Below are 11,692 nucleotides of genomic sequence, written 5' to 3'. Positions count from 1 at the left end.
AGATCCACTGAAGGAAGAACACTTTACTTAGTGCCTGGGGAGGTGGACAGCATGTCGGAGGAATTAACACAGTACTGGTGCAACCTTTGCCATTTGTGCAGAGACTGCAAGACTTTACCATCCCTATCCTTCACCATGCTGGAGAGTGTCACGCTTCAGGTATCAGTGCTTTGTGAATGGTAAATGGCTGTAGTGTTTTTCATCCACAAATGACATGTCCTTGCCCTTAATGTTTTTCTGGCTGCCAAAAACCCTGAAGCACTGGTATCAAAGGTCATATTAGCAGTTCTGTGACAGTAAGGAATAACGCCTCCATTCCCCAGACTTTAAAGCATTGCTCTATCCACCAGGAAGTGCTGTTGCCCATGTTAACTGTGGAACTGTCTGTCTACTTCTAATTCTGATTTGAGGCCTCTATCTTAATGTTAATATACAGCCTTGTCTTTAAAAATGTCTGCAAATGCTGCGAGAAAAGACTTGATTTAGCTTTTTTTTTTTTTAAACTTTCAACAGGTTGCACTGGAGCTCTGGCTCATGAATTAGTACAAATATACCCAAATCTCAAGGTCACAGTATTTGACCTTCCAGAAGTCATTGCAAACACCTCTTACTTTCAGCCTTCAGGACAACACACAGCTCCAGTGACATTTGTATCAGGTAAATGTAACACGTGATCTTTTGTCTTATTTATCCTGGAGCACAGAGCAGGCTCTTTTCTGCAGAAAATGGTGTGCTATCCTGCTCCAACCCCAAACGCGTGTCTTAGTACAAGGCAATGTAGGCTCACCCATGCTAAATGGGGACATTGTATTTCTCAAGCCTGTGGGGATAAAAACAAACTGGCTATGATTGGAGAATGTGGATAAATAAGTATGAATTAGTCAATTTTGGGTACCACTGGGAGTAGAGGCTGCATGTTCTTTTCTCAGGCTTTTCTTATCTAGGTATTATATGTTACAGAATTCTTACCTGTGATCTGCTCTGCTCTTTAACTACACTTCCCTTATCTGCAAATCAGTGCATCCCTATACCTGTTCATTCTTGTTTCTCTCTGCTGAAGCTCCTACTTCCTCCACAATAATTTCATGTCGTTTTGTAGGAATGTACTCTGTGGTTTCTGTAGGAATGTACTAACTCTGCTTCCCAACAGGTGACTTCTTCAAGGATAATCTTCCAGAAGCAGATCTTTATATTCTTTCACGTATTCTTCATGACTGGCCTGATGAAAAAGTACATGTGCTGTTAAGCAAGATATCAGCTGTTTGCAAACCAGGTAAGTTTTTTCACCTTGGGGGCTTAAAGGTGCATGTTAATGCATAAACATAATGTGTAATAATAAGAAGCTCATATTACAAAAAAATGTATTTTTCTGTCTGATGCTAGTAGCCTTTGCTTGAATGTCTATGCTTGCATTATGGTAACACCTACTAAGAAAAAAAAGAAAAGGAAACAAAGCTGCTAATAAAGCTTTATAAAATAAGCCCTTACTATAGTTGCAGGCTTCACGTACCACCGCGTCATCTCCCCCATCTCTGCCATGCCCAGTCTTTCTTACTGAGCCCTGTATCATCAAATACCTAAGCATGTCCTTATGTCTATACAGACAACTAGTCTAACTGAAGTTCCTTCAGGTTAATCAAGAAGCAGCAGTTTGTTTTGCTAGCTCAGTGGTGCCAGAATATGATAAATTGGAGTTCAGCACTACTTTATGCACAGATTTCTTGAGAAATATGTAGCCTCTTCTGCTTTCTTCTACATTTGGACAGTGTAAAAGAAGAAAAGCCTGACTGCTAAGATCCACTGATTCCTTAATCCAACAGGATTAACTGTTGCTATGGAGTTTGTTTCATATGAGAGCATTCAAAATGAGGTCTAGGCCATAAAGCATGATCCTGTTTGTAAATTATGAAAGAAAAATATGGGTGACTGTCTCAATCTTCTTATGTGAAAGCTGGGGCATTGCAGATGCTTGGAAGAGTTGCTTGGTTCAAATGGAAACAAGACTGAGTTTAAGAGCATAGTCAGGAAGGGATCTGAACTTCACTGAAGTGGAGACAGTGCTCTAAACTCCCCCTTCCTGTTAACAAATAATGGTTGCTTCCAGGAAGAGATTGCTGAAGGTAAATTTCCATCTCTGATTTCCACTGAAGACCATTAGAACACTAGTTAGAGGGATGTCTCTGAACAAAACACTGAAAACTTGAAGCTAGAAATGCTTTACTGAACTGCTTTTGGTTGTTTTGGAAATGCAGGAAGTGCCTTGCTAGTGGCAGAAATTGTGCTTGACGAACAGAAGACGCACCCTCCTAGAGCTGTACTGCAGTCCCTCAGTATGACTGAAGGCAAGCAGAGAAGCGGCTCAGAATATAAACAGCTACTGGAGAAATATGGATTCACAAATGTACAAATTAAGATCACAGGAAACTTATTAGATGCTGTTTTGGGCTTCAGGAAGGATCTTCCACTGTAGTGTGCTCAGAAGCAAACGGGGATGCTGAGTTTTTTACAACACTTGTGCGATATACCCATCATCGACCAGCACATATTGTCAGTTTAGGATCATTTTGACCCTTTATCTCTGAAGCATAGTTGTTACAGGCCTTGTATAAAAGTTGGACTTGTGTAAAAGTTGGACTGCAGCTTCTGGAGGAGTGAGTTCTATGCATTTAAAAAGTGTCTGGGGCAGGCCAAAACTCCTATTAAACACCTTTATAAACTCGTATTAAACACCTTTATGTCCAGTTCTTTTGGCTAGTTTGCAGACGATATTAAGCTTAGACTTGACATAGCTGTATAGCATGGCAAGTTAAAACTACAAGCTTTTATGAACCTCATTAATACCTTATTTTTCTTGGACCTTAAAATTAAAGAGAATTCTCTCCCTGTGGTGTATTCAGTGGTTACTGCTCATTTTTTATCAGAAATGAAAAAATAAAAATGAATACTGCACCACCTGTATGAATTTGGGGATGCTTTTCACTTTTCTGTCAGGCTTAACTCAAAAACATCTCAAGGATACCCTTTTTTAAGCACTCTTCCCGCAGGCAAAAGTGAAAATAGGACAAAGGTCAAGCATGTTCCTACAGCAGCTATGTCACAGAGAAACTTCAGCAGCCTCTGACCTCCAGCTACAGTATGTACCCACACAGGCTGCAGTTGAGAGCTGTTCCCGTGAGTTCCGGGTTTTTCTGAATATGATTAGATGGCCATATATGCCTTCTGTCTCATTCCTTGAGATGAGTTTTAGGATTTATGTATAAATTCTCTTAGGAAAATTAAAAGCAGAAGTTTCTTCATGTTCCAGTCTTTAATTAGAGAAGTACTGTATCCCATCTCTTCAAGTAATTTGTCACTGATATTACCTCTCCTAATGTTTTGGGGTTTTTTTTGCCCTGATACTTCATTGATATTTTTTTTTCTATTTAAAGTATACTTTGTAGCGGAAGCCTTTCTGGAGATTAAAGTTGTACTTTCAAACTGGCTTTCTTCTCTATCAGTTGTGAGTTTCTTGCCTGCCACAATTCTACAGCAATAACCCCAGTAAACCAGTGTGAAGGAGATCGTGCCTATGCCGAATCACCAACCTCAGCAAATTAAAGCAAGTTGATAAGCAAGGTCAAGAGTTGGATCTGCCTGGTAGACTCTGGTTTATGTTACTTAATCAGAAGTTACTTTGCTCTTTGAGCACTGAGTAAAGCAAAAGTGCCACATTGATTCAATTCATCATGAGAAACATGGTTACTACAGAGCACTTCAGCTGTACAAAGTCAGGGAAATGTCAGACTTTTACCACATTGGGGTTCTTAATTCTTAGCAGAGGTTTTTATGAATGGAAATTTGACTGATCTCATCTGTACAGACATTTAAAGAGGCAAGGCAAAATATTCAACAACTGAATAAATTTAAAATAAGTTTCTTTTCCATATTGACAGGTTTGTATTTTGAGAGAGGCTCATTCCAGCAATCGGACATTTCTCAACTCATAGTTATTCATAAAGTTCATCATGCTGTTCTTTAAGATGCTAATAAGCTGTTTGAGTGAGAAAATTTCAATCCTAAAGTTGGCACTGCTGTAACTGTCACAGACTTTAAAACTGTGCCTCTAAGTACTATGTATCTGACTGTAAAATTTGAATAGAATGTGCTTGGTTACCGCATGACCTCAGTGTACTCTGTGATTAAAGCACAACACGCTATACACACTGAGCATTAGTTCCCTAGGCATGGTGTCTGTGGTAATGCACCGCAGCTTTGCACTCTCAGGGTAATTAAGCATTGGAGCAGGTTGCCCAGAGAGGTTGTGGAATCTCTGTCCTTGGAGGTTTCAGGATCTGAGAACAAAGCCGTGGGCAAGCTGAGCTGACTGTAGCGCTGCCCCGCTTCAAGCAGGAGGTTGGACTAGAGATCTCCTGTGGTCCATTTCAGCCTAAACTGTTCTATAATCACTTGAGAAATTATGAATTTGTCTTCTTTCATTAATGTCCAAATTAAGTTTTGCAGTTGCTCTGGAGAAAGCTGGTGTCTTTTGCTGCCTGATAGAAGGGGTGGATTTAATGGTGTTACACTGAAAAGACTTCCTAAGCAGTAGGCATAACTGAGGAAAATTTGGGCCTGTTCGCTAACCAAGCCATGAAGAGTGAGGGGGCTAAGTTTTGAAATCCAAATGAACTTCTGCCAATAAAGCCTGTAGGTTTTATGCTCCTTGGGAAGTGACGTTCAGCTGTGCCTTCTTGAGGATGCTGTCTTTTAGCCACATTCTGCCTTAACAACAGTGTAGAGGAAATGTGATAAACAGAAAACAGTTTTTTGAGGTGGAGAGTCATGGGGGTTAACAGAATGATAGATGAATAATAGAAACAAGAACTTCAGCACTTGCTCACTGAAGGCTGAGGCAAGAATCCTTGAGGAAGATAGAAAGAGAAGTTTGTAAGAAAGAAGAGACACAACTTGGTTGGCTGTCCTAGGTCAATCACTTTGATATCAATTTTTGACCTTGTGCCTGGAAAAGTAATGGGATAGAAGCAAAGGGTAGTACTTCATCTGAGCAACCCAGTGCAAAAGCTTAGGAAGAGCTGTTTAACAGCTAAGTGCCTCTCAATTCAGTTTTGGATGTGTTAGCCGACTCCTGGCTAGTGGAGGTATTTAATTGGGGGGGAGGGGATGTTTTGTTTGGAGGACTAGCACTTTTGGAAATTATATCCTTGCTAAACAATGGTAATCTGGATTAAATGACTTCCTAATTCTGAAAAGAGTGTTATGACCATTAATTTTTATCTCCTATAAAACCATGGCCAAAATTTCTTTATCAAAGTAGTTTTTTTATTTCTTTATCAAACCCTGAAAAGGTTGAAAGTTAACTCTGTTTCAGTCCCTCTCATGAAGAAATTTCAATTACATTAGTAAATCTTCATTAACTGTAGAGGTGGGTTTTTTTTTCTTTTTCCTTGTACTAACTTAATTGTGTCTAATTTTTGAAGGTGTTCTTTCCACGTTGGTTGTGCTTTCTGGGTATATTTTCCCAGATTACCCCATTGTTATCCGGATGTCCCAGATAACTTGCCGTGGCAAAATATAATGACTGTTCTACTTGTGTCCTCTTTTCAGAATCTATGAAATTTGGACACTGTCTTCCCAAGCTGTAATATAATGGTGACTTAGAAATTACAGTCTTGCATTACTCTAGCTAGCAATGTTTGCTGGGTAATCAGGAACAGCAGTTCTCAGGTGCTTCTGTTGAAGGCAAAGGCGAATCACACAGCAAAGGACAGGGGAGGGAGGCGGGAATAGAAACCACTTGAATCAGAACGAATGGACTTCATCACCCTAACTTTTGATACCTAAATATTAGGCATTCAGATCATCTAGTCACCTTGAGCTCTCCAGTCAGTAGAAAAACAGGCATTTTCAGAAGATGATTTGTCTCACCTCTCTGTGAAAGGAAATTTCCTGGTTTTCCTAATAAAAGTGATTATACATTGAAGAGCGGATAGCACATATTTGAAGAGCTAGCTGAAATACAGCTATCTAATCTATGGATGACTGAATTAGGGCAGAAGAATCCCACTGGAGAGATAATGTAGGTTGGGGCTCACCTCAGACATGCTTGGCTAATCCTTTTTCTTTGTGAAGCAAACTTGTGTCATTGGTTCATCACAGGCTAAGTGGCTTCAACTTGCATTTAGTAAGGTAGCTGATGATACGGGGAAGAAACAGGGAACCTATTGATAAGCTGCCTGAAGGACTTTCATGACTCCCGGTAGTTAACACCGAGGTCTCAGCCAGCAATTTTATCTGCGGATCTCAGTCTCTTCTCTAAAAAACTGCAATGTTATGTTTAATTTACTTTTTATCAGTTGTTAACTGTCTAAGGTGTAGGGGTAGGAATGGCTCTGAGGAGACTGACTTAAGGGTCAGAAAGACATGAATGTTACTCAGCACTTAGCAGTACTGAAATCATTGTAAAATACTGCTATTTTGATCTGAGTTGGTGGCCTCCTACCCCCACTGTGCCAGAAGAAACCACCACATAAGAAGCAAGGCCAAAGGACAATGAGTAAAAGAGTGCTCGTTTTGTCACCGGCCCACTCTTGTCTTCCCTTTCCCCTCATGGGTCCAAAGATGGAGAAAGAGGCTGTGTGTAAACAGGATCATTTAAGTTCTGCTCGCATCCCTACATCAGTGCCACCACAAAGGCCTCAGTTCCTACAGAAATAATGTACAACACTGACTTCTTTGCTGCTATAATGCTCACCATCCACCGTTTTGTCTGTTTGGCACCATTTCGATATGAATGTGGAGCAGCAATATACCCCAAAGAGATGTAACTGCTCTTCCTGTCTTACTGTTAAAACCTCATGCCAAGTCTACAGAAGTCATCCCTTCCCCTGAAAACAGAGACGTGACTTGACTTGCGAGTGTTTGATCCCTCCATATTGTGGAAGGGAATTTCCTGGGTTTTGTGAGAGGAATGTGTTATACATTTCATAGTCAATTAGTCACTTCATAACAGAGCAAATCCAGAAATGATAAATGAAATCACCTGTGTATTGTAGTTTGCACCCTTATATATGTTAGCAGAAATTCTCTTGCCTGATAATGGATTAGTACTGTTGCGTGTATTTGTTTTTAAATTAGGCTGTGGGATTTTGCTGGCTGAAATGGTGTTGGATGATGAGAAGAAGATCAGGAGCACAGCTCTGCTGCAGTCTTTGAACATGCTTGTGCAGACAGAGGGAAAGGAGAGAAGTGGCTCTGAGTATCGACGCTTACTGGAACAACATGGATTCACAAATGTCAAAATCAGATTTACAGGAAGTTTGCTAGATGTCGTTCTCTGCATTAAGACCTAGAAAAGAAATAATTTAGTAGTAAAATCTGGATGTTTCTAGTTATGTTTGATGTTTTGTAATTATGCAAATACATTCTCAGTTTCCCATCAATACCATAAACAAGAAATGTTACATCAGCTTTCTGAAATTACTTTTAAAAAGGGAGAGAGATTGATTGCATTTATTTTGAACTTTAGTAAAATGATGCCAGGAGATTCTGGCATCATTTGATGGTAGTGATACTGTGGCTGCACAACACCTGTAGTACCCTCAGAAACAAGTTTCCAACCACAAATGGTGTCAGCAGCCTTATGGCAGTATTCACCTTGCTGAGAAATCAGTTTCTTGGTGCAATTAGAATAACGCAGTTTTTAGACCAGCACACATTGCTTTGCACCTTTTTCAGGAGGTTAAAGCAGGTATCATTTCAATACTCCATCACCATCCATTTTACTATTATTTTATGTTACACTCTCTACTGTAAATAAAGAAACATTGTCTAAGGAAGTCTGGAAACCACTACTGCAATGGCGTTGTCAAGATAGGAAGCAGAAGAACTGGAGCACCAGCTTCTCAGGAGAGTCAAGACAGATGAGTGCCTTCTGTGAGGCTTCTGAAAAAAAGCGGTTGTATAAAAAAGCACAAGTGTCATCTGTGATTATAATTGGAGAGGAAATGTGGGGGCACCATATTTGGTTCAAGAACATCCTCCTCCTCCTTTTTAGCCCTACTTAATTTGTGAGCTCTTATGAAAGTGGATACCAGAATATGAGATTAGATAAAGGAAAAAAAAAAAAAAAAAGAGTGCAGAAACAGAAAGAAAAGCATGGTACTAAATAGAAAAGGATTTCCCCCAGTCAGATGCATCAGAGCTCACAAGGTGAACAGGACAGGACAACTACTGACTGAACAGTTTCCTGTCACAGAAGTTACGAACATTTTACCTTCCGTTTTCAAACTGACAACACTTCAGAGTCCCAGAGTATCATGTTCTTTTTTAATCAATAGAAAATTTTATGGGGGAAAAAAATCCTAACCTTGCACATACTGTGTTGTGCCATGAGAGTATTAATATTCAATTACAAGCTTTTTTTAAGAGAAAACCACCACACTAAGCTCTCTGTGCCTGCCTGAGAATACGCGCACTACAGCCTTTCATTAATTACATCCAAAATATGGTCCTGTCACACTGTGACCCTTTGTGGGCACAGAAGTCACTTCATAGAATCATACAATAGTCTGGGTTGGAAGGGACCTTTAAAGGTCAGCTAGTCCAACCCTCCCTGCAATGATCAGGGACATCTTCAACTACATCAGGTTGTTCAGAGCCCCATCCAACCCGACCTTGAATGTTTCCAGGGATGGGGCATCTACCACCTCTCTGGGCAACATGTTCCAGTGTTCCACCACCCTCACTGTAAAAAATTCCATCCTTGTATCTGGTCTAAATCTTTCCTCTTTCAGTTTAAAGCCATTACCTACCTTTTGTCCTATTGCAATAGGCCCTGCTAAAAAGTGTATCCTCATCTTTTTTATAATCCCCCTTTAAGTATTGAAAGGCCACAATAAGTTCTCCATGGAGCCTTCTCTTCTCCAGGCTGAGCAACCCCAACTCTCTCAGCCTGTCCTCATAGGAGAGGTGCTCCAGCCCTCTCATCATCTTCATGGCCTTCCTCTCGACACGCTTCAACAGCTCCACGTCTTTCCTGTGCTGAGAGCTCCAGAGCTGGATGCAGTGCTCCAGGCAGGGTCTCACCAGAGCAGAGTAGAGGGGCAAAATCACCTCCCTCGCCCTGCTGGCCATGCTGCTTTTGATGCAGCCCGGGATATGGTTGGCTTTCTGGGCTGCGAGCGCACATTGTTGGCTCATGTCCAGCTTTTCATCCACCAGTACCCCCAAGTCCTTCTTGACAGGGCTACTCTCAATCCCTTCATCCCCCAGCCTGTACTGATACTGGGGGTTGCCCTGACCCATGTGCAGGACCTTGCATTTGGCCTTGTTGAACCTCATGAAGTTCACATCGCCCCACTTCTCAAGCTTGTCCAGGTCCCGTCCCTCTGACGACATCCCATCTCTCAGGCGTGTCAACTGCAACACTCAGCTTGGTATCGTCTGCAAACTTGCTGAGGGTGCACGCGATCTCACTGTCTATGTCACTGATGAAGATACTGAACAGTACTGGTCCCAACTTCACTGTATCTGTATTACGATTTAGAATATAAAATAGCACACAATTTACTTTGTATCTTTTGATATGTAAAAAAAAATGTCTAGTGACGTATAATACATAGCGTGTCGTACTACAGCAGAGACAAAGGCCGTGCCTGGCACATCCTGTTCTCACAACATCCTCAGACAGACACTCTCATTTTGAAATCCTGCGAAGTACATACATGTGTAAGCAGTGGTTTCAGACACCTCAGCTACTGCAACTTTGTGGTTCACCAGGCAATGATTTAAAAAAAATATTTGGCTTTATTTACTTTAGTAGGAAACATCCATTAAAAGTGAAAGCAGTTACAAAAGTTGCACGTGAACTAATTCCCTCCAGCCAGAACAATTTAAAGACTTACTTTTAGAAAGAATAGGTATAATTTCAGACAAAAGTTTGGCCATTAGATGTAAAATTTCACTTTCAGCATACAATAAAATCAGCAGAAGTTACTGACGGAGACCCAGCCTGTCTTTGTAGGGGCAGAGGCCCTGCCCTGAGTACCCGCTCAGGCAACCTGCAAAAGAGCTTTTCACAGCATCTAACTTTGAGCACCCAAACAAGAAGCTGGGACCACACTTCCCCATTGTTCCTCTAGGAAACTGCAGTTACGTTCTCTGGCATTTCATTGTCTCGGATCAGTTTAGTGACTGATGAAAGCCTGGCGATGTGACACTTGGCACTGCCATGGTGAGGAGGAGCAGGTGGGAGCAGAACCTGGCAACAAGGAGATGACTTCAATCAGGATTACCCTGAGAGTGACGAACATGGAGCAAAACCTGCTGGCACCCGGTCCCCCAAATCCCCTCCAGTCCACCTAATGGCTGCTGCTGGCATCCAGGGCCCCATGCAGAAAGCAGTGCCTCCATCCTACATTGGCTTCCGACAGTTGCCACCAAATAAGCCTCCAGTTCGCTTGGTTAGAATCATAGAATTGTTTAGGTTGGAAAAGACCTTTAAGATCAAGTCCAGCTGTTAATCTAGTACTGCCAAGTTACCACTAAACCATGTCCCTCAGCAATACATCTACATGTCTTTTAAATACCTCCAGGGATGGTGACTCAACCCCTTCCCCGGGCAGCCTGTTCCAATGCTTGACAACCCTTTCAGGGAAAAAAAAATTCCTAATATTCAATCTAAACCTCCGCTGGTGCAATTTGAGGCAGTTTCCTCATGTCCTAATACCTGTTACTTTGGAGAAGAGACCAACCCCCACCTCACTACAACCTTCTCTCAGGTAGTTGTATAGAGCAGTAAGGTCTCCCCTCAGCCTCCTCTTCTCCAGACTAAACAACCCCAGTTCGCTCTGCTGCTCCTCCTAAGACTTGTGCTCTAGACCACCTCACCAGCTTCATTGCCCTTCTCTGAACATGCTCCAGCACCTCAATGTCTTTCTTGTAGCGAGGGGCCAAAAACTGAACACAGTACTCAAGGTGGGGCCTCACCAGTGCCGAGTACCGGGGAACGATCGCTTCCCTAGTCCTGTTCACCGCACTATTCCTGATACAGGCCAGGATGCTGTTGGCCTTCTTGGCCACCTGGGCACACTGCCGGCTCACGTTCATCTGGCTGTCCACCAACACCCCCAGGTCCTTCTCTGCCAGGCAGCTCTCCAGCACTCTTCCCCAATCCTGTAGCGCTGCATGGGGTTGTTGTGTTGCAGGACCCAGCACTTGGCCTTGCTGATCCTCACACCATTGGCCTTCGCCCATTGATCCAGCCTGTCCAGATCCCTCTGTAGAGCCTTCAAGATCGACACTCCCGCCCAACTCGGTGTCGCCTGCAAACTTACTGAGGGTGCACTCGATCCCCTCATCCAGATCACTGATGAATATGTTCAGCAAAACAGGCCCCAATACCGAGCCCTGGGGAACACTACTTGTGACTGGCTGCCAACTGCTTGTCCCACTCATTGACCGCCCGGGCTCACAAACCTCTACCCCAAATCCGGTGCTCCACCGCCTCGCACTCTGCTTCGCGTCTGGCCGAAAAAAATTCGGTTGAGCAACGGCCTCGCGGAGGCCGGGCTCGGGCGGAGGCCCGGCCTTTCGCCCTTCAGAAAGGCGGCCGGTGCCGGCGGCGGGCGGAGTGCCGGCAGGGGCCCGGGCCGCCTTGTGCGACGCGGCGCTGCGCCACTGGCGCCGCAGGGGC

At 42.8% G+C, this 11,692-nt stretch overlaps 2 protein-coding genes across 2 annotated transcripts in view; both read left to right on the top strand.

Moving 5' to 3' along the window:
• ASMTL (acetylserotonin O-methyltransferase-like) overlaps window positions 1-7,462 on the top strand; it is a 42,006-nt gene extending 34,544 nt beyond the window's left edge. Inside the window, exons 11-13 of the mRNA XM_009889460.1 lie at window positions 514-657; window positions 1,151-1,273; window positions 7,135-7,462. Of these exons, the coding sequence (XP_009887762.1) occupies window positions 514-657; window positions 1,151-1,273; window positions 7,135-7,349 (482 nt within the window). The 3' untranslated portion in view covers window positions 7,350-7,462. The remainder of the gene's footprint in view (window positions 1-513; window positions 658-1,150; window positions 1,274-7,134) is intronic.
• A 2,926-nt stretch (window positions 7,463-10,388) lies between these two features.
• The window catches only part of SLC25A6 (solute carrier family 25 (mitochondrial carrier; adenine nucleotide translocator), member 6), a 5,341-nt gene continuing 4,037 nt past the window's right edge, over window positions 10,389-11,692 (top strand). The window contains exon 1 of the mRNA XM_009889459.1: window positions 10,389-10,460. Within this exon, the coding sequence (XP_009887761.1) occupies window positions 10,389-10,460 (72 nt within the window). The remainder of the gene's footprint in view (window positions 10,461-11,692) is intronic.

Source organism: Charadrius vociferus, unplaced genomic scaffold (genome assembly GCF_000708025.1).
Source record: "Charadrius vociferus isolate BGI_N301 unplaced genomic scaffold, ASM70802v2 scaffold26, whole genome shotgun sequence".
NCBI classification, from domain to species: Eukaryota; Metazoa; Chordata; class Aves; order Charadriiformes; family Charadriidae; genus Charadrius; species Charadrius vociferus.
Note: the sequence above shows the minus strand (reverse complement) of the source record. Positions and strands in the feature narration are given on the sequence as shown.